The sequence below is a fragment of the Oncorhynchus clarkii genome, chromosome 30 (assembly GCF_045791955.1).
Source record: "Oncorhynchus clarkii lewisi isolate Uvic-CL-2024 chromosome 30, UVic_Ocla_1.0, whole genome shotgun sequence".
NCBI classification, from domain to species: Eukaryota; Metazoa; Chordata; class Actinopteri; order Salmoniformes; family Salmonidae; genus Oncorhynchus; species Oncorhynchus clarkii.
In genome coordinates this window covers 1321802-1349396 of record NC_092176.1, presented here as the reverse complement: position 1 = coordinate 1349396, position 27595 = coordinate 1321802, and the positions used below count along the sequence as shown (strand labels likewise).

At 42.3% G+C, this 27595-nt stretch overlaps 2 protein-coding genes across 9 annotated transcripts in view; both read right to left on the bottom strand.

The window, feature by feature from the left end:
• The window catches only part of LOC139389857 (coiled-coil serine-rich protein 1), a 108542-nt gene extending 108148 nt beyond the window's left edge, over positions 1 to 394 (bottom strand). For 4 of the 5 annotated variants that reach the window (XR_011629440.1, XM_071136844.1, XM_071136846.1 and 1 more), the window contains exon 1: positions 191 to 374. The gene's annotated coding sequence lies outside the window, so the exon portion shown is untranslated. Of the gene's footprint in view, positions 1 to 190 lie in introns of all 5 variants that reach the window. The other variant, XM_071136847.1, reaches the window with a different exon arrangement.
• Positions 395 to 3391: 2997 nt separating this feature from the next.
• On the bottom strand, positions 3392 to 27009 carry LOC139390059 (E3 ubiquitin-protein ligase TRIM36-like). 4 transcript variants are annotated; one of them, XM_071137175.1, is made up of 11 exons: positions 24756 to 24975; positions 19373 to 19613; positions 15256 to 15288; positions 12740 to 13083; positions 12210 to 12356; positions 11540 to 11635; positions 10911 to 11164; positions 10132 to 10253; positions 8167 to 8475; positions 6236 to 6533; positions 3392 to 5962 (listed from the first exon to the last, which is right to left on the bottom strand). In XM_071137175.1, exons 1-11 carry the CDS (start codon positions 24789 to 24791, stop codon positions 5605 to 5607), a joined length of 2238 nt encoding a protein of 745 aa, XP_070993276.1. In that variant the 5' UTR covers positions 24792 to 24975; the 3' UTR covers positions 3392 to 5604. The 4 variants fall into 4 exon arrangements, with proteins under 4 accessions (XP_070993276.1, XP_070993275.1, XP_070993277.1 ...); XM_071137173.1 differs by lacking the exon at positions 24756 to 24975 and adding an exon at positions 26711 to 26908 and having other exon boundaries at positions 5526 to 5962; XM_071137174.1 differs by lacking the exons at positions 15256 to 15288; positions 24756 to 24975 and adding an exon at positions 26711 to 27009.
• Positions 27010 to 27595: the final 586 nt, after the last annotated feature.

Genomic DNA, 27595 nt, shown 5'->3' with positions numbered 1-27595 from the left:
AATCTCAATGTTATTTGTGGAACGGGGAAATCATGGTCCGGGCAAGTAATTTGGACCAAATACTGCCATAATACGAAAACTACAGACGACTCAAATCTCGCTGTTTTTGGCTGAAAAGAAAGATGCATGTGTGAGCGAGCCCCGGCGAAGAAGCCGCAGTTAGCTAGTCAAGATAGCAGAAATGTGTTACCTTCAGCTGAATTCCAATGTCCACGCTGCTCCTTCCAATGACAGACGAAGCTCGTCTGAATATATTTAAACCTCTATTGATTGAATATTGCTAGTTTTGCTATATCTGTAAGATTTTCATGTGGGTGCATAGCATGGTTAATTTAATAATCTATCGCACAAATGCACCTCAATGACGTATAATCTCTACCAGCTACACTAAATTAGTACTTCCGGGTCACGGAATTTTGGATAAAAAAATAAATAAAAGTCACCACGTAATAGTAGAAAAGTGTCAACCTGTATTGATTCATGAAATATAAAAACATAATTGTCTAAACATTAACAATGACTCATATTTTATGACACGTGCATTAAATGTGGGTTTTAAAACACATTCAAGGTAAAATAAATGCCCCCAATGCAATACACTGTATAATAAAAGAGGCAATAAGCAGTTGCTGCAACCATATTTGGACTTAAAAATGCTTGATATGTACCCATTGATTATTGAAGACTAACTTATAAATGCCTCATGAGTTTAGTTCAATGGTTGTACCCCATCAAACCCCATCGTATAAGCTTGTTTTACTCTAAATGTTTATAAACAAAGTAAATGTAGCTTTATAACATGGTTAACACTATACTTTGTATATCATTGACAGTCAAATCCATGCATGTCTATGAATTTAAGAATAGTTCAATTTCTCCAGGCCCACACCTCTGCTTTTTCCCTAAACAATGGTGGGGTGCAGCTTTGTTATTGTATTAGCTACTGATTGCCACTTTAAATACATATTGGCTTATATAGAGCAAACTATTCTAGGTGCCGAAGTAAAAGTAGAGTTTGGATTACTCACTAGGGTCGGTAGAATCTATATATTGTGTTATTTCATGGGGGATTGAGGTCTAAATATCCAGCAACACTTTCTACTCCACCCATTCAATTGGTCCCAATGCAAGATCTCAGTCCCTCGTGAAATAACACCATATATAGATTCTACAGACCCTAGAGTATTCCCCACCACACTTTTGCATCAGCTCATAATAGTTTTTCTTAATAAGCCAATATGTAATTTATAGGCCTACACTACACTGTATTGCATTGGGACCAATGGAATATGTGGAGTAGAAAGTGCTGTTTGAAATGTAGACAGGAAATAACACCATATATAGACTCTAGTGCTAGATCAATAGGTTGTTAGAATATTATGTTCTTACATTAATTTATTGAAGATCCAACCATTTCTCAATGTGCTCCCCTTTATATTATTTATCTTATGTAAAGTAGTAATTATTTTTAGTTTTTTCACCAACGTAGTTATACTTTTGTAACCTAATTTTAACATTAGTCACTATGCAAAGCTGCAAAATTATTGATTTCATATCATAGCGTTGTACCACACTTTTACTTTGAAGCCACAATCGAAAAACCGGAAATCTTAATGTTGCTGCCAGGACGCTAATGTTGCTCGCTTGACGCTAATGTAATCTCTTTGCTTCCCCCTTCCGCATTACACAGCCCACGAGCATGCGTGGCGTGCACCCCTTCTTCCCTGACGACTGAGCAGCATCCTCATGAAGCAGGTGATGCGCTGGACCAATTGCTGGCCTGATGATGCTGGCAAGTAACAGTATGGCCACTTACAAAAATTCAACTTCTTTGTCAAATGGAATTTGACCTTGTGTATTGATCAAAATGCAATAACATAGCTACAACAGTTGAACAGTAAGTTACAGGCTGTTTAATGACATCTGTTCTGTAGCTTACCATAATTGCAGGTGTGCCGCCATTCAATCACCCCGTTGCCCTGTCAGGAAACCAAACATAGGCTCTCATGGAAGAGCATATTCATAGAATATGATTAGCCTACTGTGCGCATTGTGTATAATTGCATAGGCTTTTTTTGCTGTGTTGCATTTTCCCCATGCTGTATTAAGTTTAGTTTGCTACCATTACTATTATCTGTACTATTGATTGGATACATCTGACAATGCTCTTGGACACAGTGATGTAACTTGGGGTCATTCTGTGTTTCGGGTCTTTCAACATCAGGCCACCTCACCAAGGCGACCTAGGGAGAAGCTCAATTGGTTTTGCTCGACTCATATCGCCTCTCTCCTGCTTTGAAAAAGGTAATAGAGGAAACATGCTTGTATGAAATGAGACTCCTCCATTCCCACTCACCAGGCAAATTACTTTTACAGCAGTGGAATCCCAAAATAAAATGTGCAAAGCGATAAAAACTACATTTAGCTAGTTGTGCAAGACATTTTATAGATAAAATAATAAGTAGCTAAAACGCTAAAGTAATATGTTGTTTTGAAATATGTGCATGTTTTTTTCCTTCGAGAAAAAAGCTGTGGCGGATTTTTTTTAAACTTCCGTGCTAGATGTCATAAGGATACTCTTGATCATCAGGAAATGGAGGTGGTGAACAGGCTCCTCTGTTCATCTACTAACGAATTGATACTCACCTGGAGCACTCGACCACTTCTCGTTTCCGGGTCATGGAGGAGAAGACGACGGAGGAGTTGAGGACTGACTTTTCCCAATTGAGAATCTTCCCTTGCCTTACAGAGATGAAGGGTTGACGCCTTCTCAGTCCTCTCCTCTGTTGCAGTCTGGGGAAATGGGTCCTCTGCTGCAGTCTTCTGGTACCAACTACTGTTTTCAACGACAACATTACTCAAAACACTGTTAGACATCTCCATTTGTACAATTCTGAAAGAATTAAGCTGATTCTGTGGGAATATCATGTAATTTTTGGGGCCAGGATGTGCAGGATCTTTTAAATTCCTGCAGGATAAGGCCAATTAAGCAGGTGTCCTATCAAATAATTTATTCAATTATACAGGATTCCTGCAGGAATTGTTGCCTTTGTTTAGTAACTGTGTAAGTCTTTAGGACTTTTTTGCAAGGGTAGATAATCTTACCTTATCTGTAGAGGCAGTAGCGTCACTTGCTGTCTAATGATGATGGGTGGATCGTGGTCTGAGGGGAGGAGAAAAGGTACATGGCTTTGGGAAGAGTCTGTGTGTATGTATTTCTTAAAATTTTCCAGTTTTCCATGCCCTGCTATCCCAATTCCCAGTAGTGATGGATTATCAGCATTTGGCATTTTCTGTTTGCAAAACCATATTCAAAGTGAAAACAATTAGGTATAAATACACACACACACACACACACACACACACACACACACCTACAAATAGAAAACAATTGTTTTAAAACACACTAGTTTATTTCATACAAATCCACAAACAGCAAATTTAAAATTAAAAAAAGCGTAGTATTTCAAGAATTTGATGACCAACAAAGCTTCATGTTCATTAAAGCATTATACTCACAGAAAGCAAACATCACATCCCATTACTTACAGGAGAAAACAATAGGCCTATTTCCTGCATTCTACGTAATATTGCACACCAATTCATACAGACCTGCACAGCCGAGGCATACATGCGACAGTTTAAAGTGCTAGCTTGAACCATTTGATTGAGAGTCTGCAGAATATTTGGTCTAACGTACTACTGAAAGCCATACGATTCCCTTTTCTAAAATTAGCCGTGATATGTCGCTAAAATATGCACACTATATAGTAAACTTCTACCATACATCAACCCTGAAAGACACAGCTGCTGTGGCCACCAGTGACTTGACTCAAGATAAGCAAATTAACAAACACCTAATCTAAGAGACATTCAGTTTGTTCTGTATATAATAATGCATTCTGTGATGAATAAACAACCCTGAACCTGTTAATTAAGTGCATAGACTTTTTAAAGGTGTTTCAGTCATTCCAAAAGGAACAGCCCTAAAAGGAATGGTAGAGAATTACTCTAAATGATGCACACCAATTCTAAAGTAAATAGGAATTCAGTTTAAAACTACAGATTATGTTGTTACGCAACATGACCTTATAGGATTCAGATAAGCAACAAAATAACACCACATATTCTAGGAAACGGTACACTCAAATGGACCTAAACACATCAAAACACAGAAAGGGGGATGTGTATGTTCAGTTTTAAATTGCTCACTTCACAAATTCAGTCAGGCGTGATTACATCTCGGTCCAATTACAATTTTCCACCAACTGCCCAAATGTCTCAAGTTTCTATTAAGCCTTGAGAAACGTCACAGCAGATACAGATTGCAGATCTAGGTTTTATTTGACAGAAAATGTCACACTAGATATGTACATGGATGTTAAAATTAAGAAAAAAAATGTTAATTCCAGTTTATTATTGGATATGAACAATCTTAAAGGCTGATATATTACGGTATAATACAATTGTAATGTATTTATGGAAGCTGCAAAGGAAAGTTTAGTCCTGTTCCGAGTAGGAAGGTAGAGTTTTAAAGGGATTTCCAGGGCCGATAGGAGGTAGGTAGCATAAGGCCCACAGGCCACAAACCTGAGAAAACACAAACCGATTACCCTTACCCTCAACAAAACACAAACATGACGATCTACAGATAGTCCTGTCCAGAAACCCATGTAGGAAAGCCAGAGCTGACCAGGGGTGTATTCAGTACGGTGAAACGAGATAAAAGTAATGTATAGAGTCAAAATGACACCCTTTTCTAGAGGACAGAGAATTTGGTCCATTTGCATAATATATTTTCTATCTAAATGTTCTGAAACGCTGCACCCTCTTGATTCTCAAGAACCAAATCAACAACTTGTGTAACAACTGGCTGTAATTTTAACTTGAAATCGGCCTGTGTCAACTCACAATTCCAAAAGTAAACACCATGATTTACATGGGAAGTCTGAGTTGCACACGCAGAACTCAAGTTTGAATTCAACCCTGCATGTGAATGCCTAGTGTTTACAATTCAGATAAATGTGCTCTGCTTTGAAGTAGTCAGTAGGTTGTGAGAGAATATGTGAACGGTGCGGTAGTCTTTTAAATAAACACCTGTGAGAATGTGTCCAAATTCAAATGCGGTCTACCCAACTGGTGTTGACCGTGAGTCTTGTCAAAGGACATAGATTAGGTATACGTTTTGTCTCAGTTTTTGGTAGGGATGTTTCTCAACCGAGGGGTCCTTGCAACTTAGATACACTCTCTCACCTTTGTAACTGATGACTAACCTAGCCTGTTTTGCACAGTTATTATTAGACAAATTACAGCATTTGCTAGATTACCTATTTATCATGAAAGGCACAGGAGTGGGACTAGCTGCAAGGCTCTTCGGGTTTCACTTGGCTACATTTTACTGGACTTAGTAGTACAATATAAATAGCTGTTCATTAAAACAAAGAAATGGCATGATGATAATCAACTGAAATAGTGTGTACATACACACACAAACAAAATCACTACAAAAATATACCTGGCTGAAAGCAGAGAGAGAGAAACATGAGCTCAAAGGCAAGTGTTGAGAGTGCGAGAGAGACTTTAGTGTGTGGAAGGCCCAACATCTCACATATACGACAGTCGCTTTGCTGCGATGAACTCCTCTAGCTGGACCTTGCCACTACCCATGAGGCCAAACGCGGGATACATGGTACCGGTGCAGTCCACCTGCCGCTCGTAAAGGCATCTCATGGTGTTTGCATCGTAGAAGTAGACACGGCCCGCCTCGTAGTCCAGGTACACGCCAATGCGCTGGGGCATGGGCAGCACCCGGTTGCCGTGGTCATTGCCGGCGGTGGCGGAGGAGATGGATGCTTTGGGGATGAACACTTTGCCCATGCCCACGGTGAGCAGGGTGAAGGGCTGGGACAGGTCGTAGCACGTGTCCTCGCTGCCACTGTCGTGCCCACTGTCATGGTCGTACCTGGAGTTGGAAGAGATAAGAGAAATCAGCCTACAATTGCAACACATTCAACTATACTCTGACGCACCATCATTATCTGGAAGCCTGTTAAAATATACATAATAGTAAACCCACAAAGTAGGTAATAAATATTTTTATGAATTGTTGAAAAACTAAGGCCTGGTCCGTGAGTTAGCCCTTAACAGGTTAATGCTTTTTACAGCACAGGCTTCTTTGTTACTCAGGCCTGATCCTTAGTGAGTAATAGAGTAAGACTGAGGAAGTGGGGTTTACCTGGGGCTACTAGTGTCCCGGGGGTTGTGGATCCACTCCAGCAGCTTGGAATCAGAGGCCACGCCCACCTTGACTAAGTAGGAGTGGGGCTCCACGCGGAAGGCCCAGTAGTGTCTGCCCTGAGAGATGCCTGTGTCACCGATGATGTAGTCCAGGCCCATGTAGCTGCCTGTCTGCACGCGCTCAGCAGCCAGCAGGAAGGCCATGCCGGCCGCACTCTCCACCGAGTCACGCAGCTTACTCAATGTCAGCCGCTCCGAGCTGAAGCCGCACTTGTCATTGAACAGGAAGCCAAACACTACAGGTGAGAGAGAGCAATGATACAAAAGGAACAGCATCAGCCGCAGATAGGATTTCACATCATCTTTGGATGCCAGGGAAAAGGTGGGCTTTCATAAAGTGTCACATGGGGGCGCCATTATAAAGATGTTCAAGTAATGAAACAAACTTAAGGAATTTAACAAATTTCCAAAACGATAAATTTTCAGATGTGAAGATATACACAATGCTTGGTTTCTTATTTCTCAAATAAGGTCTATATAAATTATTTTCTAGGCCACATCTGCTGCTGAACATAAAAATATTCCAAAAATAGTTACAACGCCAAAGGCAATAATTACTATAAACTTAAGTAAAATAATTATGCCTGTGCATTGAACCATTGCATTTTGTCTCCATGGTATGAGATGACTTAATTTGCATTAATTCATGACGATCCCTTAAAAACAAGGGCAAAAATACTAGCCGATTTACCCCTTTAGCCTTTGTTGTGTGAACGGCACAAACTTAATTGAATGGAGTCATCCTAAAGATAAGCTTAATTAAAAAGGATAAGAAAAATGACAAATGTATGGTCATACAGCAATGATTCAAGTCTACGCCTACACTGACTGTTGTTGTGATAGGAGGCGTGTTGAAGCTACTGTAATGTCTGTCTGAGGCCAGCGTTGACCCAGAATTCCATCTCATTACTAACGCACTGTGCATCCCACTGCTACATGTGCCCACAGTCCGGGCAAAGGAATGTGGGCTCCCAGTCCCATCACTGGACTTCCATCTACAGTGGGCCCAGCCTCAGTTTACGGCAAACTAATGAGCCAGGGGAGGATAAACACTCAATGAAATCCTAATGGATCAGCCATTGTCTATATGCATGGGGGCTCCTCCAATTCAGTAGACTGTTGAGGAATTAAAGTGATATCGACCCCTAGAGTGCTCTACAGATGGCATGTGATTGCTATTCAGAGTGCTTAGAACCATCGGAGTCAGAAACAGAGGCTTTGAATATTGTAAACAGATGAACTGTAACTCTGGACCTCAGCTGTATCTCAACTCTGCCCAGTCGGTCTGAAGAAAAAAAAAAAAAACGATTTCAAAAAGGCAAGTGTTTCTGCGATTCAACAAAAGGAGATGGGTCGCAGAAATGATAAATGACTGACCGACCCACCGTCTCCTCCTAAGAGTCAACTGTATTTTATCCACACAGTTCACTTTGAAACAGTCGAGCGTCTGTCAATTTGTAATCTTCCGTGGATCCGACTGATAAATACCGACAGAAAAAAAAAGAAGCTTAACTTCAGCCCCGAAGCCCAACACAGGCGGGATGCCAACGTAAGACTGAAAATAAGACGTATTTCTTTGTAATTAGGATAATTAGCATGCAACTTTCAGGGCTGCCTAGTAGAGATTATTGCTATAGAGCCCAGTACAGTATACTAGTTTTTCCCAGTTCCTACATTTGAAAAATGGAATTGAATCATTGTTAAATTATTGCAGAGAATTTACTCCAGTAGAGCTTGAAATGATTAGTCTGTCACTGTTTTGGTTAAGGGCCTAGGGCCACCTCTCTCTTCATCAGTGCCAACCATACACATATGACATCATCATAATCAGTGTTTGGTGTGTGTATGACATCAGTGCCTGGTGCCTACCTGGAGCAGGTGGTGTGTGGAAGGTGACTTCTGGGCTGTAGGGGCTGTAGACGGAGTTGCGGCAGCTGCGTACTCTGAACGAGTAGAGGCTGTTGGCCTCCAGGTCGCACACTACTGTGCTGGGGCCGTACACCGGGACTGTGGGGCGCCAGCGGCTGCCGCCCTCCTCCTCGTCCTGCTCAACACCCAGCTTCCTGTACTCAAGCACCTGGTGGTCTGTGGCCAGGGTATCCTCAGCCAACTGCCAGCACACCAGGCCTTCGTTGTAGACGCGACTGCGGGACAGATCGATGATGGGAGGGTCAGGGACTGGAGAGCGAGGGGAGGAGAAAAAGGTAAATGGCAGAGGGCGGGGTCAGTTTAAAGTGTAATTTATCTGCAGCCAATTCATATGTTTTTCTCTAATCGACAAACTACTATGTATTGGTTATTCAGGAAATATAGAAAAATAAAATGATAAGAACCCTAAACTTGATTCAACACATTGGTTTATGTAATAGCATAAGTTTATTTAAGGGCATGGAGTCAACCAGCGATGAGACTGAACTCATAGACAGACAGTACAGAATATAGACAGACAATGGATAGGAAGAATAAGAGAAGCTCTTAAAAAAATTTCATTAATGCACAGACATTGCCAGGAAAAGCACTTTGCAAAACCCTCTCTCGCTCGCTCTCCCCCTCGCTCACTGCGGATAGCTTCCCGTCACAAACAGTAGCAGCCGGATCCAGCTAGGGTCCCATAGAATCGGATCAGGGCTGAGGAGGGTGTCGCAGATGGAACTGGGCAGCCTGCAAACCCAGCCCGAGAGCGCAGCTATTCTCAGAGAAACAACCTATTTTTCAGGCTACAGCCGGGACGGGAGGGAGAGACAGACTAAACAGAGACGTCAACTGTGAGTTCAGACCATACTGCAGTCTCTGGAGGGGCTGGTTTAGTAAGGGAGAACGCACACAACACAATGTCTTTATGGTTCAACTAGTGGGACACATTCAAATATGGAGCCATTGTGAGCGTAGAAGACTCCAGAATGCATTATAATGACAACTTGATGAGCAGGGTTGAAATTACACATCGACTCTTGGGGGGATATTTGTGGGAGGTGTCCTTGGTTGTCACTGTCCCATCCTCAGATCCCCACCCTACAGGCACTGTGAACCTTGTTGATGAGGACTGCCAGACATTTGTTAAATGGGAGACAGTTTTGCATCCTCTGCTCTTTTCATGTCTACCGTCAATTCAATTACTGCTGGGCATCAATTCTTAGAGCTTCCTCCTCTCAGACAGAGTGCATCATTACCCTCCTGTCCCTCCCCTGCCATTTAGATTAACCACATCAATCAATGGCCTTCCTTTCAAGGGCTTTCAAGCAGCTTTCCCCGCAAGAGAGGGAAAATGTATTACTTGGACGCATTTCTAATATGTAAGCAACATAGTTGTTTCATATGACCCTTTCATGACCCACTATGGCTCGACAGAGCAGAGCCCTTTATGGTCAGTAATACTTCTAGCAGGAGGGAGAATGGCTGGAGCTCATTCTAAGGACACAGCCACAGGTAGATGACAGTCTATGAATACCCTTCTGCTTACTTCCTGGGTTACACTCCTACTTAATATGCAGAAAATCAAATCAGTTCCTTTTCATGGCAGACAATTACATCCAGCCCGCCTCACAGTGCCCTTTTCTTTAAATCGGGGCAAAGGGACGTGAGAGTATGCAAAGCAGTGGACCAGAAAAAGCCCTGCAATGCTCTCAGTGCCAAAATCCCTGCGTGTATATCAGGAGTGTAACTGGCTTATTCAATTAAAGGGCTTCTGGTGGCCGGCATCTAAACAGAGAGCAGAGCTCAGACGGAGGTGTATGTGACCAACAGGTTGAGGTGACTAAGTGTGGGACAGATGAGGATTGTGTCAACAAATTGAGTTTTAGGAGTTCATTACATTGTTATGGGGGGGTGTCTTACCTCCACCAAAACAAAGCTCCTTCAGCAGGGTCTCCTCTCTGGAAGTGTCCAGCACAAACTCATCAAAGGAGGGGTCGGCCACAGGGTGGAATGTCCTCAGAGACTCGGTGGATTTCGCAATCCTGGGAGTGAAAGGACACAAAATGGTGAACACTACCAAGAAGCCATTCCATCAGAGCAGAATGGATAATCAAGTGTGGGAAACATGTGTGTGTATTAATGTAACAGCGTTCCTAAAAGTAAAAGCGTGAATAAAGTCCTCAAGCTGCTTTTTGACTAATGGAGATCAATAAGCAGGATTATAGAGCTAGAGCGGGACATGGGGAAAGTAAACAAGGCTTTGTCGTTCCAATCTCTCACTTGGAAAAGGTACCTGGCCAGCCACACCAATGGCTGACCGGATCTCTGGCACACTCACCACACCCACATAAGCTGATTGAATTCTCCAGCACTAAAATAACAGGGGCCAAATCCCCATCACAAACCTAGAGGTCCAGAGTTGCCACAGGGAAATGACCATGGCAATAGTCACCATGATCAAATAGCCGTTATGGCCTGTAATAAAAAGGTTGAAAATGGGCCCTTTGTTTATTAAGAATGGAGGCCAATCGAATTACTTCCCTTTTATAAACAATGGTATTATATCACCATTAGACAATAGCCTTTACCCACAACTGATGACGGGAACCTTTGGGTGACAGTGTCTACTGTATACTATCCAGAAAAGAGGGAAATGTGCTGGGACTGGGAGTGGCAGACACAGCTGGAGAGAGGCTGACCTGGTGTGCAGCTGCTTGGCAGTCTGAACAAAGCAGGACTGGTCCGTCTCCTTGAGAACCTCCTGGGCATAACCCACCAGGCCGCTGTTCTCCAACATGCCCTGGTACTCGTCCACCTGGCCCCGAAGCTGGTCCAGACGCCGCGTCCTCGACTGCTCGATGGACCGCAGCATCTCAAACTTCCTCTCCTGGAGGGTCTCGAACAGTCGCTCAAAGTTCTCGTCGGTCCGACGCTCCGCCAACTGGCCTTTCTCCTGTAAAAGTAAGAGAAATGTTGCACGACAATTAATTGAAACCTACAACTGCATAGAAGTAGCCTATGGACCAGTGTTTGTGCAATCATGGCACATCATGCCGAAGAGTTTGACATGACAAGGAGTTGTAATAGCACAAACGGATCTGGGACAAGTTAAATGAAGACAAGACAGGGACAAAAGACATAACACAGTACAGATGAGCAAACGCTTCTGCAGTGGAATTCATGTGAATTAGTATACGTTCCTTTGTTTATGCCTTTATATGCATTTGAATAAGTGACCTTCCTTCTCAGGGCAGACAGAATGTCCCTTTGTTATTGGACATAACAGACAACACAGGACTAGTTTAACTCTGTCAGCACAGCTACTTGCCTCGGTTTCATTGATCAACACCTCCAGGTGGGAAATCTGAGTCTTCACTTGGTCCTCTTTGCTGATTAAGTAATGGATAGCCTTTGATAGCTTCTCCTGTTGGTATAATAACAACAAAGAAGATTAGCAGAAATGCTCAATAGATAGAACATAAGATACAAATGATTGCATTAAATATGGATGAGTCTGGCCCGGTGCCTGTGTCCACATGCCTGTTAGATTACAGCCAGAGGACACGGAGTCCTCTGTCCCTATGCTTTCAGTGGCTGATTGACCTCGGTCTCGGCGGGGTAGACAAGGTTCGCTTGTTGTGGATGACCACACGTGTCGATTATACTGCTCACAAAGGAAAACTGATCATGTGGACGCGTGCCACTTAGTACAGGTAACTGATCAATATTTCATTAGGGGGCTGAGAAACAACGGCGTCACTGGCCAGTTGGGTAAACAACTTCCAAACTATAACACTCTTTTTGTCCTGGGTTGTATTCATTAGTACACACCGTAGCAAAACATTTTGCAACAGAAAACATTTTGCAGTGGAAAAACAAATGTATTTTTTGGGACAAATTCAGGTAGTTCACTCCCCGTTTGCTTCCTGGTAAATACATCAGATTGTTCTGCTCAGGTCAAGTGAATGGTTGGAGACATCGTTATTGTCAAAAAGTACCTTGAGGATCTTGTAGGCGCTGCTCATGGTTGTGACTTTGTGGTTGGCGTGGGAGCCTCCCAGCTTGCACAGGTGACAGACTGGACGCCGGCACACCTCGCAGTACATGTTGACCTTCTCCATCTCATGCTCCGGACACATCAGCACCTGGATGGCCATGAGCACACATTGGATTAGTGGTCATTTTAAAAATCGCAAACTCGTCACACCACATATGCAAAATGTCACAAAGGGGTAGCCCCAAAAAAAAGTTTGTCAATACATTCTCTCTCTTTCAATCCTCTTTCTATTTATTAGCACTGAACAGGTATCTCCCACAACCAGCAAGTTTCACTGGATTGCAGAAGCACAAAGAAAAGCAGAGGTAATTAAACCAACATCTCTGAAGGCAGCATCATTAACGCAATCAACACCATCAATGACATGAGCTGATCCCTGCAATCTAAAATCAACAGCAGAGCAACATGGTCGAGATCAACAACACAATGAACCCCCCCCCCCCCCCCCCCGAGGTGGTAAATTGTGTCTACCTTGGGCCTAAAGTTCATGGTGGGACCCACGTATTCGTGCTGGGCTTTGGGGGTGCCCCAGGGGTGGTGGAACTTGAAGCACTCATTGCAGTAGCTGGCCTTGCAATCCATGCAGCTCTTGGTAGCCTCCTGCTGGGGCGGCTTGCACATGTTGCACATGATCGCAACAGCAGCGCGGGCCGCCTGCCGGTAGCGCTCCACGATGCTCTCCAGGGTGAAGTTCCGGAAGAGCATGCTCATGCCCCGCTCGCCCAGGTCCACGTCGTGTTGGCAACCCGGGCATGGGAAAGTGGTGATGCGGGGGGTCACAGAGCCACGCCTCCATCCTGGTGAGGACATAGAGCCTGATACAACAGACAGAACGGCCATTAGAGTGCTAATCACACAAACTAAGGGTGGGCCTGCACAGACAAGCACACACACACACACACAGTGTCCTACAGAAAAAATCACGGGTCCTTCTCGGAAAGCTCATACTACTTGGTCTCTCACACAATATGGATGGATAACACAAGAGATAGGAAGAGCGTGTTTACAGTGACCTGGACACATAACAGATTCACGTTAAATTAATTTCAAATCAGGTGCAAAGTAAAAGGTGGGAAACCTACTAATGGAACCGAAATATCAACTCAAATCAACTTAAGGGTAAGAGAGAGTAATATCTATTTCCAGCAAAATGGCTACCTGCAGAGGAAATATTTTTTTTTAATGATTTGTCCAGTTCAATATATCCTAACACTCTCACAAACACACACGATGGAGGCAAGCAGCAGAACATTGTGCACTGAATGTAGGAAAATGGCAAGCACACAGACATGCGGTGGGCACAAAGCAAGCGTGTGTGACAAACATGTCTGTCAATGTGTGTGACGGCATATAGCGATGGGAGACTGAGGGTGCTGATGGAGTAGTGAGTGAGCAGGCTTGGCGTTTTGGACGGTCTTGGGATGGAAGTTGATGAGGTGGGGGCCAAGTGTCCAGGCCTGAAGCGGATGGGAGAGGTCAGGGATTAAAAAGGACAGTGTACTTAGGCTAGGTGGGTGTTGCAGCGTGTCTGCAGCAAGGTGTACGGTAGCAGGCTGAGGCACGTTGCCTGCTGCTGCAGTGGAAAGAGCTCAGGGCAGAAACTGACAAGTCATCGCAAGGCCATTCTGGCAGGGGGTACGCTTCCTACAGAACCACATCATTAACAACATGGTTTGAGTCATCACAATGCGACACAGCCCAATCGCCATAACCAGGACTGCATTAAAAAATGGATGCAGGCTATCTTGCCAGGAGTATGTGAATAAACCAAATGCTGTACAAGGTAAGAATATACATTTAAAGAGTGGAGTTAAATCTTCCCAACACGTTTTTAACTCCTTTATCTTTTTACTTGAAAAATATACTGTCAAGATTAATGGCTTTTAGACTGAAAGCCTTAGGGTGCAAGACTTGACCTCTACGAAAGGGACACAACTGTTTTGTATCCCGACTTAAATAATTCTGGTGCCATTTTAAGGAGTTGTTCAGATACATAATTATCATGGCATACCATTTTTTCAAACATCTACTGAGCACTTCAATGTAAAATAAATAAATAAATAAATAAATGTCTGCTAAAGCATTGTGCTCTATGGTCTTCTCCCATCAAATGATAAGAACATTGGCATGTGCGCCATGAGCATTCTCTACAAACACATGCGCGTCTAAAGCATTTTCTATAACTGAAATGTGGTGCAAAAAATGTTTCTGGAGCAAGCCTGTCAGTAGGAGTGAGACTGAAGTTTGAGGCAGTATAGTCTAGACAATCTTGGAATGTCTAAACAAAATATAATATTTTGTTTTGTAACATAGAAATAGGTTCCCTGCCTCTTCTAAAAGTACATTTTTTATTTCTTTATTATTATTTAACTAGGCAAGTCAGTAAAGAACAAATTCTTATTTACAATGATGGCCTAGGAACAGTGGTTAACTACCTTGTTCAGGGGCAGAACGACAGATTTTTACTGGCCCAACTAGGCTACCTGCCGCCCCGACAAGGTACTTCTCCACAAGGTACTGGATATTTCCGAGGCTACAGGGAGGCTATTCATTTGTCCAGGCATTAAGAAATTCCACTTTAAACCCAACTCCTAGGTAACTTCCTGAGCCATTTAATTTCTCTCCTCTCCACTCTCTGACTCACATCCCGCCCAGAGCTGTAGCTCACACACTCATTCTCCAACCTACTTTGTAAGACATGCACGTGTTGAAAGCAGAGCACAAAAGCCTGAAAGCACCAGGCTTGAAAAATGGAACAAAACACCAAATGCAGACATAAATTGGTGGGACATACTATACATTTGCGACTTTGCTCAGTAGACTTTTTAAAAAGCTAGAATGCCACGTCTACCAAATCGGCTACATAAAGGCAACAGGGGCCTATTGTCAGTTGTGTGGTTACATACAGTAGAGTAACAGTTAAGTCGGGGATCTAGTAACACTGTACTCACTACTACAGCTATTCAAAAAATGGAACGAGTGTCTACCTCTCCTCCCAAACGACCTTCTCTGCAGTGTGGCTGCAAGCAATGGACAAAGAAGTGAAGTGAGACCAACAATTAACATGTACAGTATGTTAACAGAAGTGGAGTTAAACCTGATGCACAACCAATTACAGTGGACAAGTGCTAACACACAATAACATGGCGCTTAAAAGAAATGGCCTTCTTGAAAAAGGTTTTGGTGGAAACATATGTGAATTCACAGATTTCAAAACGTATATATGTACAGCACCAGTCAAGTTTGGACACACCTACTCATTCAAGAGTTTTTTTATTTTTTTATTACTATTTTCTATATTGTAGTATAATTAGTGAAGACATCACAACTAAGAAATAACACATATGGAATCATGTAGTAACCAAAAACAGTGGAAAACAAATGCTGCAGAATACTGTGATAACCAGCATGGCTAAGTGTGCCTTGAATTCAAAATAAATCACAGACAGTGTCACAAGCAAAGCAGCACCACACCTCCATGCTTCATGGTGGGAACTACACATGTGGAGATCATCCGTTCACCTACTCTGCGTCTCACAAAGACACGGCAGTTGGAACCAAAGACCTCAAATTTGGACTTATCAAATCAAAGGACAAATTTCCACCGGTCTAATGTCCATTGCTCATGTTTCTTGGCCCAAGCAAGTCTCTTATTGGTGTCCTTCAGTAGTGTTTTTTTTTGCAGTAATTCAACAATGAAGGCCTGATTCATGCAGTCTCCTTTGAACAGTGAGATGAGATGTGTCTGTTACTTGAACTCTGAAGCATTTATTTGGGCTGCAATTTCTGGTCCTCATGAGAGCCAGTTTCATCATAGTGCTTGATGGTTTCTACCGATATTACATTTTTTGTCCGATACCAATATTTTCCTTGCCCAAAAAAAACCTGATAACAATATTTCAAATTTTAGCAGCCTTTTAAGCATTCTAGTACAGTTAAATAGTTTACACACACACACGGATACAGTGGTCCAAGGCACTGCATTTCAGTGCAAGAGGCATCACTACAGTCCCTGGTTCGAATCCAGGCTGTAATCACATCAGGCCGTGACTGGGAGTCCCATAGCGCAGCGCACAATTGGCCCAGTGTCGTCCGGGTTTGGCCGGGGTAGGCCGTCATTGTAAAGAAGAATTTGTTCTTAACTGACTTGCCTAGTTAAATAAAAAGGTCTCTCACACACACACACACACCTGACCAAAAAGCTATTTTGTTGGCATTTACGCATGTCCCCATTACCAGTAAAACATAATCAAAACCTATATTTCTTACACTTACTTCCTGTGCTGTTTCATTGTTCATTTGTTCAGTCGTTCAGTCGTTTCATTCTCAACCAGGATTTCATTATGCATGTCAAGCAGTGAAGTTTCAGCTCTGTCTATCCGTGGCCTCTCTTCCTCGGTGTGCACGGTCACTGTGTCCGTTTACATCTTGTCCAGCTATGCATGTAACATTCCACGTAAACCCTGTTTGTCTGCGCCGAAGTAGCGGTCCTTGTACCTAGCATCAAGCATGGTGGCGACACAGTAAAGAGGCTCAGAGAGAAAGCCACCGTAGTGCTTGTTCAAAGTCTTGAGTACTTTTGTAAGTTTTAACCCCACGATCGGTCGGCAGTTTTGTTGAGCAGCCGTTTCATTGCCATGACAGTGTATCATGTCTGCTGCAGACGCAGTTGAGCTTATTTTTCCGAGTCAGTTGTTCGAATGGAGCTAGGAGTGTTCCTGTTTCATATGCCAATGCCATTGAAATGGCAGCAGCGGTATGTGTCAGGACATTACATTTTTGAGCATGTAATATGGCTTTCCTTAGTACGAAATCCTTGTCGACCCACTGTGCTGTCACACTCATAATGGTTATGGGGCTGACATTGCAGGTCCAAATGTCAGTTGTGAAGCTCATGGATGTGAGTTTCAACAATACTGTGTAACTCCGGTAGGGCAACATCTGAAAAATCGTGTGTACCGGGGCTCGATCAGTCGGCAAAAACCAACATCATCCACGACAGAGCACAGTTGATTGTCAAGGGCAATGAATTCCATTATCTTGGCGTTAAGAGATTTCGCCTTGGAGTTGTCTCGCTGAGTTGTCTCGCTGAAATGTTCTTATTCTTTCAAAATGACTGCTCGACTTTTACATGTTTAGTATTTTTCGGCTTTTGTTCTGTGTAGCGCTGTGTTTTTCGTGGCTTCATCATGTCATCTACTTACGTTATATAGGTATGCACGTCAGCTTTGACATCGGTTTTGCACATCTGCGTTAAACTAGACATCGGGCCGATGCTGGCATTTGTAGCTAATGTTGGCCGATTCCGATATGCTCACCGATATATTGTGCGTTCCTAGTTTTTGCAACTCCACTTGAAGAAACTTTCAAAGTGCTTGAAATTTTCCAGATTGACTGACCTTCATGTTTTAAAGTAATGATGGACTGTTGTTTCTCTTTGCTTATTTGAGCTGTTCTTGCCATCATATGGACATGGTCTTTTACCAAAGAGGGCTATCTTCTGTATACCACCCCTACCTTGTCACAACACAACTGATTGGTTCAAACGCATTAAGAAGGAAAGAAATTCCACAAATTTACTTTGAACAAGGCACACCTGTTCAAAGGTGAAATGCTTTCCAGTGGATTTCCTCATGAAGCTGGTTGAGGGAATGCCAAGAGTGAGCAAAGCTGTCATCAAGGCAAAGGGTGGCTACTTTGAAGAATCACAAATATAAATTATATTTTGATTTCTTTAACACTTTTTTGCTTACTACATGATTCCATAAGTGTTATTTCATAGTTTTGATGTCTTCACTATTATTCTACAACATAGAACATAGTAAAAATAAAGAAAAACACTTGAATTAGTAAGTGTGTCCAAACTTGACTGGTACTGTACAGAGTATAACATTCTAAAACAACAAAAATGTGTCTAGTCCAAATCCTAATAAAACAAGAAAACATTGAGGAGTTTCCACAAAACCTGTTAGCTTTTACAGCACTTGACTGATAAATATAGCCCTGGGCTCAGTTCATTTAATCCCTCATTCATTCCCCGCAGGCAGGTTGTCACCATGATCACCACTGGTCTGACATCCATTCAGCAGAGGTGAAACCTTTAGTGAAATGCTGTCAGAGATTTAAGACTTTTACTGAAAGTATGTTAATAATGTCCTTTAAGATTTCTTCAAATGTACTTATAAGAAAACTGTTTACTAAATCAGCTGCAAAAGTACCATGGTTACTAATGCCAAAGGGATTTAAATTAAGTACATGATGCTTAAGATGACTAAGGATATATTAGTTTATTACCAGTTCTAAATATTTTTCTAAACAGCATTGAATGTTTCCACTGTGTTAATAGATGCGGACCTGGATATGAAGAATGGCCACATTCAGGTTCGGGCAAATGTGAATTGGTTGGGCTGTGGGTTCCGCAGCTGTGTTTTTGGAGTGTCCAGGGACTAGTTCATGATTAAGTAAAAGACTGCCTTGTCTCACTCTATGCTGTTTGCGCCTTGGATTTAGACATTGACCTCTCAGCTTCCCTTAGCTTCCCCCAAAATAAAGAATGTGACAACCTCCCCCCTCCCACCATCAAGTTATTTCATAAGCGTTTTAAATGCTTTAGTGGGACAGTCGTGCTTTGTTTCGACATGTGTTCATAAATCAAGCCTGTCATCCTATCAAGGTGGTGTAAATGATAGGCATTCCGTGTTAAGAAATTGCTTGGCATTACAAAATCAAAATAGCCACAATACACCTATCATTTAACGTTTTTGGGAAGTGCATGCTTTAAGGGCATGGAACTTGACAGAACAAAAGTGATGAATTGAATAAGCTTGTCGAGTCTCTATACTCTGTTCAAGAAACTTAAGACCCATCTCAAAACTTTATGAGATTAAAGGAAATAGTATGAACAGCCAACATTATGATTTTAAACAGGGTGGGGTCAGTGGTGTCGTCTTTCATTCTACAACCCAGAGAATAACTAGGAAAATACAGATTAAACTGGGTATGGCATGTCCATAAAACTTTACTCCAAATTGCATGTAATGTTGCCAGATTTGCCTCACTTGTCACAATTTAGGCTTGATGAAGAATGGCCAAACCCAAACGCACCTGATCTTGCAAGCCTATCCAGCCTCTCCATGCTTGGCGAGGGCACTCTGGATCGGGGCCCTGGGCTCCCAGGGAGGGAACACTCCGAGCCTGCATCGAAAGAATCCTCATGGTTCAATAGCAGCAGCTCTCGGACACACTTGTGACAAACGCTGTGCTGACAGGGCAAGATGAGGGGGTGTGTAAACAGCTCCTTGCAGATCGGACAAATTAGTTCGCGCTCAATATTCTTGATAGGGACCTGGTGTGGACACAAACATTAATATTAGGTCTACAGTAAACTTATCCCCAGGCTAATTGCTTCCGCATACCAGTTCAACAGAGATGGATCCAGCTGGTAGACGAGACTAGCAAAAACAGCGTTTTCCAAACTCGGTCCTGGGGACTCCAAGGGGTACACAGTTTGGTTTGATGAGGAGTTTATTTTTTTTGAGTCAGCTGTGTATTGCTAAAGGACAAATTTGAAATGTGCACCCCTTTGTGTCCCCGGGACAGAGTTTGGGAAACGCTGGTCAACAGTAACATACTTAGGCTTAGGTAAACACTTTTTAAACATTTCATTTGAAAGAGGCCAGTTTTGATACCGAGACTGGGCATACACGTAACATTTGTAAATGTAAGCTCTACCCTGGTAGGCCATGCGCATAGTTAAAGTTCATGCATCAGCTTGTTGGTTAGCTGAGGCAAAAATGGTTAGAGCAAGCAATTCCTTAAAGGGGAAAGCTATATGGACACATCTGGTGCCCAAAATGATGACGTATGTTGCGCAGCGAGAGTTGAGTGGAGAAGAACGGAGTCGGTTTCGGTCATCCTGATGAGCCCTTCCCAGCTATCTAGTTTATAGATGTGGCTAGAAACTTCGAGAGAATTAGGAACGTGTCTGACGAAGTTGGGCCTTGGGAGCATATTCAGAAATTATTTTAAATTGGAGTTATTGTTTTTTTTAAATAAAAATGTGGACATTAGTTGTATATTTTTGGTGGAAATCACTATAATAAATGTGCTGTAGATGTCTTCCTGGCCTGATATTGGCTACACTATCAAGCTACTTCCCTCACTTTACTGTTGCAAGCCAGCTTGCAGCGCAAACTCTCCTCCATTGAGCAGTAAACTGTATCACGGTGACAATTATTTTTTACATTTTATTTCACCTTTATTTAACCAGGTAGGCTAGTTGAGAACAAGTTCTCATTTACAACTGCGACCTGGCCAAGATAAAGCAAAGCAGTGTGACACAAACAAGAGTTACACATGGAATAAACAAGCATACAGTCAATAACACAATAGAAAAAAAGAAAGTCTACATACAGTGTGTGTAAATGGCATGAGGTAGGCAATAAATAGGCCATAGTAGCAAAGTAATTGCAATTTAGCAGGTTAACACTGGATTGATAGATGAGCAGATGATGGTGTATAAGTAGTGATACTGGTGTGCAAAAGAGCAGCAAGGTAAATAAAAACAATATGGGGATGAGGTAGGTAGATTGGGTGGGCTATTTACAAATGGACTATGTACAGCTGCAGCGATCCGTTAGCTGCTCAGATAACTGATGTTTAAAGTTTGTGAGGGAAATGTAATTATCCAGCGATTTTTGCAATTCATTCCAGTCACTGGCAGCAGAGAACTGGAAGGAAAGGCAGCCAAAGGTGTTGGCTTTGGGGATGACCAGTGAGATATACCTGCTGGAGCGCGTACTACAGGTGGGTGTTGTTATCGTGACCAGTGAGCTGAGATAAGGCAGAGCTTTACCTAGCATAGACTAGTAGAGGACCTAGATGGTTACTGGTACCAAATACCAATATTAAAAGTGATTTATTGTGTAGGCTGTTATCCTTCTCTAAATAAAAATCAAGTGGGATGAGCAAAACATTTATAGATATATATAACTAGGCAAAAAAATAAACGTCCTCTCACTGTCAACAGCGTTTGTTTTCGGAAAACTTAACATGCATGTATGAACATAAAATTCAACAACTGAGACACAAAATGAACAAGTTCCACAGACATGTGACTAACAAATGGAATAATTTGTCCAAATCATAAGTCAGTAAGTATCTGGTCACCAGCTGCATTAAGTACTGCAGTGCATCTCCTCCTCATGGACTACACCAGATTTGCCAGTTGTTGCTGTAAGATGTTACCCCACTCTTCCACCAAGGCACCTGCAAGTTCCCAGACATTTCTGGGGGGAATGAGATTGAGATCCGGGCTCCTCACTGGCCATGGCATAACATTGGCATTCCTGTCTTGCAGGAAATCACACACAGAACGAGCAGTATAGCTGGTGGCATTGTCATGCTGGAGGGTCATGTCAGGATGAGTCTGCAGGAAGGGTACCACATGAGGGAGGAGGATGTCTTCCCTGTAATGCACAGCATTGAGATTGCCTGCAATGACAACAAGCCTCAGTCCAAATTATGCTGTGACACACCGCCCCAGACCATGACGGAACCTCCACCTCCAAAATCGATCCCGCTCCAGAGTACAGGCCTCGGTGTAACACTCATTCCTTCGACAATAAACGCGAATCCGACTATCACCCCTGGAGAGACACAACCGCGACTCGTCAGTGAAGAGCACTTTTTGCCAGTCCTGTCTGGTCCAGCGACAGTGGGTTTGTGCCCATAGGCGACATTGTTGCTGGTGATGTCTGGTGAGGACCTGCCTTACAACAGGCCTACAAGCCCTCAGTCCAGCCTCTCTCAGCCTATTGCGGGCAGTCTGAGCACTGATGAAGGGATTGTGCGCTCCTGGTGTAACTCAGGCAGTTGTTGTTGCCATCCTGTACCTGTCCCGCAAGTGTGATGTTCAGATGTACCGACACTGTGCAGGTGTTGTTACACGTGGTCTGCCACTGCGAGGACGATCAGCTGTCCGTCCTGTCTACTTGTAGCGCTGTCTTATGCGTCTCACAGTACGGACATTGCAGTTTATTGCCCTGGCCACATCTGCAGTCCTCATGCCTCCTTGCAGCATGCCTAAGGCACATTCACACAGATGAGCAGGGACCCTGGGCATCTTTCTTTTGGTGTTTTTCAGAGTCAGTAGAACATCCTCTTTCTTGTCCTAAGTTTTGGTAACTGTGACCTTAATTGCCTACTGTCTGTAAGCTGTTAGTGTCTTAACGACCTTTCCACAGGTGCATGTTCATTAATTGTTTATGGTTCATTGAACAAGCATGGGAAACAGTGTTTAAACCCTTTACAATGAAGATCTGTTTAGTTATTTGGATTTGTATTAATTATCTTTGAAAGACAAGGTCCTGAGAAAGGTATATGTTTATTTTTTAGCTGAGATATAGAGATATATATATATATATATATAGAGTAATGCTCTACTTGTCAGTGTTCCAAATGGGACACTATTTACCTAATAAATGTTTTTTTTTACCTAAACACTCAAACACCAGATACAATTCATAGCTAGCAGTGCACTGGAATGACATTCAGTTGAAGTGGAATGACATTCACTCATGGGATGGGTGGCCAAAAATAACTACTTGAAAGCCACACTCCCTTTGGAAAGTATTCAGACCCTTTGACTTTTTCCACATTTCGTTAACAGCCTTTTTCTAAAATGGATTCAATTGTCGTCGCCCCCCCCCTCAATCTACACACAATACCCCATAATGACAAAGCAATACGTTTGTTTTTTTTTGCAAATCTATTTTAAAATACAAACTTTAATATAATTTACATAAGTATTCAGACCCTTTACTCTGTACTTTCTTGATGCACCTTTGGCAGCGTTTACAGCCTCAAGCCATTTTATGTATGACAAGCTTGGCACACCTGTATTTGGGGAGTTTGTCAGGTTGGATGGGGAGCGTTGCTGCACAGCTATTTTCAGGTCTCTCCAGAGATGTTCGATCGGGTTCATGTCCGCGCTCTGGCTGGGCCACTCAAGGACATTCAGAGACTTGTCCCGAAACCACTCCTGCATTGTCTTGGCTGTGTGTTTAGGGTCGTTTTCCTGTTGGAAGGTGAACCGTCACCCCAGTCTAAGGTCCCGAGCACTCTGGAGCAGGTTTTCATCAAGGATCTCTCTGTACTTTGCTTCGTTCATCTTTCCCTCGATCCGGACTAGTCTCACAGTCTCTGCCGCTGAAAAACATCCCTACAGTAAGATGCTGCCACCAACATGCTCCGTCTGGCCACTCTACCAGAAAGGCTTGATTGGTGGAGTGCTCCTTCTGGAAGGTTCTTCCACCTCCAAAGAGGAACTCTGGAACTCTTTCAGAGTGACCATTGGGTTCTTGGTCACCTCCCTGACCCTGGCCCTTCTCCCCCATTTTGCTAAGTTTGGCCAGATAGCCAGCTCTAGGAAGAGTCTTGGTGATTCCAAACAATCTTGGAGCTCTATGGACAATTCCTTCGACCTCATGGCTTGGTTTTTGCTCTGACATGCACTGTCAACAGTGGGACCTTAGGCACAGGTGTGTGCCTTTCCAAATCATGTCCAATCAATGGAATTTACCACAGGTGAACTCCAATCAAGTTGTAGAAACATCTCAAGGATGATCAATAGAAACAGGATGCACTTGAGCTCAACTTCGAGTATCACAGCAAAGGGTCTGAATACTTATGTAAATAAGGTATTTTTGGTTTAAATTTTTTTTTGGCAAAAATATTTCAAAAAACCTCTTTTCGCTTTGTCATTATGGGGTATTGTGTGTAGATTGATAAAAACTAAAATATTTAAGCAATTTTAGAATAAGGCTGTAACTTAACAAAATGTGGAAAAGGGGAAGGGGGTCATAAACTTTCCGAGTGCACTGTATGTCTCTGTGCTTCTATGGCTATGTGTACAATGCCACTGCCTACTTCATTTGGTCATTTAGGTTTTGGCCTTTCTAGGGAGTTTTTCCTAGCCACCGTGCTTCGACACCTGCATTGCTTGCTGTTTGGGGTTTTAGGCTGGGTTTCTGTACAGCACTTTGAGATATCAGCTGATGTACGAAGGGCTATATAAATTGATTTGATTTAACAAGACAGCTCATAATCCAGTGCCCTTATCACAGTCAACACCTATATTTTAGCTTAAAACAAAAGAAACATTCTCAGCCTCATGGCCAAACTAGCTTGCTGGGAAGGGCTCATCAGGATGAATGACAAACGAATCCATTCGTCTCCACTCAACTCTTTGCTGCGCGACATACTTCATCAATGTGTGCACCAGTCGGTATAGCCTCTCCCTCAAAAATAGGCAGCACAGAAACTTCAAATGCCTTATTTTATAGTTAATTATTACTGTAAAATTAGCCTATATAATTTCGACAACGCCATTTGAAATGGGAAAGGCAATGATGAATCATTAACGTTCCACGAGGACATTTCATATATTTTTGTATTATTAAAACTAGTACACAGACTTGTCACTTACCGGCAAAATTGAGTTACGTCGCGAGACTGCAGACATGATGAATTAATATATATATTTTTTAGCGTCGTTTAGCTTGTTAGAACTTATCCAGCGTATGTTGAAGTTGCCGACTCCTGCAATCACGTTGTCGAGTCGACAATGAATTCTAACACCGTGAAAAGACGCTATGGATGGGACCGAGTGTCGTGAATCAGCAACAGTCTAAAGGCTGCTGCATTTCAAGTACTGACGGACAGCAAAACTGTGTGGGGCGGGGTGGAGACACTGAAATCACCATAGTAACAATGCGGCAGCCCAGAGTATTCAAAAGACCGGGAGGGCAGCAGGATCAGGTTTCACTGGACCAAAACTCGAAGCTTGCAGTGAGAGTCGTTAGATTATTGCACTCCCACAATTGTTACTGTTAGGCCTACTATTTGTATACTGAACAAAATTATACATGCAACATTATCAAAGATTTTTCTGAGTTTATAGTTCATATAAAAGGAAATTGGTCAATTTTAAATAATTTCATCGGCCCTAATCTATGGATTTCACATGACTGGGAATACAGATATGCATCTGTTGGTCACAGATATCTTAAAAAAAGGTAGGGGCGTGGATCAGAAAACCTGTCCGTATCTGGATTGACCACTATTTGCCAACTTTGCATAGAGTTGATCAGGCTGTTGGTTGTGGCCTGTGGGATGTTGTCCTACTCCCCTTCAATGACTATGCAAAGTTGCTGGATATTGGCTGGAACTGTAACACGCTGTCATACGCAAATCCAGAGCATTCTAAACATGCTCAATGGGTGACATGTCTGGTGAGTATGTAGGGACATTTTCAGTTTCCACGAATTGTGTAGAGATCCTTGCGACATGCATGATCATGTTGAAACAGAAGGTTATGGTGGAGGATGAATGGGCATCAAGATCTCATTACGGTATCTCCGTGCGTTCAAATTTAACATTGATAAAAACTCAATTGTGTTCATTCTCAGTAGCTTATGCCTTCCCACTCTGTTCAAAACAGCAAACAGCTTGTCCACACGACACCATACACGTGGTGGTGAGGCCAGTTGGACATACTGCCAAATTCTCTAAAACGACGTTGTTTTACGGCTTATGGTAGAGAAATAAACATTCAGTTATTTAGCAACAGCTCTGGTGGACATTGCCAATTGAACACTTCCTCAAAACTTGAGACATCTGTGTAGATTGTGCATTCAGTCATAGCACTACTATTTTTAGAGAATTAATATGGCACTTCATGGACTATGAGTGGCTTGAACAGTAGGCATAAGCTAATTTGTGTAAATAGCCTAAAGCTTACCCTACCAGTTTAGCAGTGAAACATGTTTGCACAAGATGTTTGCACATGGATGGTGCATCCAAATAAAGTTCTCCCCAAATGCAAATATTACATGGGTAGGAGTAGGCTGTTTACATAAATTATAGTCATTAATAATGTATGTTCATAGGCCTGGTCTATTCCCCTACTCATCTTGTTCAAAAGGCTACAATATTTGTAATGACTGCAATTTAGCATGCTTTTGCATTCTATTCTTTATGCAACCCCTTGGTATCCTGCAAAGCCTAATTAATATATTTAAATTCAATATCTTGATTTATGAGTTACATAATCTTACTATAAGAGATCAGGGCATTTGTTTGCAGCCTATAAAGGGGATACACTAAAATATAGGACTTCATGAAGATTACATGGAGAGAAAAAAACACATTTGTGAATCTCCCCACACGAACTGCTCAAATCACACTTTCAGATAGCGTAGATAAAACATTTATTTTACATCTTTATGTCCCTGATCCCGTTCCAAGGACGACACAAAACCTTGAGCATCCTTCCTCTCCACCTAGATTACACACCTTGATCTAGTTGATACCATACTGAAAATGTCAGCGTGGCTTCAATAGGCTACAGATGTTTCATTTCCATAAATCATATTCACTTACCTCTCCGGCTGTTATTCGCTGGACTATCTGGTCGACCAAACTCGGTAACATACCCTGATTTTCTTCGGTATCCGCAGTATCCGACATAATGATGTATAATGTCGACAAAATGCAGGGATTATAATTAACAAAATTGGTCAATAACAAATAAATAGCCTAACAAATACTGTAAAAATCGATTGGCTTCCCAAAGAGAGAACGTAACATTCGGAGAAATATGGTTGTATCTTCATCCTCAATACATCGAGCAGCCTAAGTAGCATACAATTCATTCCCCAGCTGCTTGAGGAGAACATTTTGCAAGATTTATCAAGAGAAATAATCTTTGACGCGTAACCCCGCCCTCACTGTACATCTCAGGCGTGCATTTACCCGCACAGTTAGACATCAGCAGCATCATCGGCGATGTCTTCAACTGAGCCCTTTGTATTTCACCCAACAAATGAAGACTATGGCTATTTTGAAATTACAGATAAATATCATGATGTTTGCGAATATAATGGATTTTACTGAGATAAAATTAAAGGAATTAAATTGGAGTCACCTGATTATGCATTCAACAGGGCGTTCATGTATGCATGATAGGCCTATAAAGAGTTGTTTAGCCGGCATGTTAGTTCATTACAATCTGAAAACACATAGGCTAGCCTGTTTGCCTAATGGTTTACGCGTTCTTTTGTTCAATTTGTTTAACAATTTTAGCAACAATAGTCTTTAGAGGCTAAAGCCTATTGTGGTCTTCCCAGCATATCCCTTCAAATAAATGATTTCCTGCTGTAACGAAAACAACAATTTAAGACTAGCGTTTTATGATAAACCTGTTAATTATATTGAATAGGTCAGCAATTTATGATAAACCTGTTAATTATTTTGAATAGGTCAGCG

Coding starts and splice junctions, on each gene's coding strand:
- LOC139390059 (XM_071137173.1), bottom strand. CDS start 26,797: ATGTCGGATACTGCGGATACCGAAGAAAATCAGGGTATGTTACCGAGT. Junction 13,084..15,255: donor AAGGTCGTTTGGGAGGAGAG/GTAGACACTCGT, acceptor CTGTTGTATCAG/GCTCTATGTCCTCACCAGGA. Junction 11,636..12,209: donor GCGCCTACAAGATCCTCAAG/GTACTTTTTGAC, acceptor TTATACCAACAG/GAGAAGCTATCAAAGGCTAT.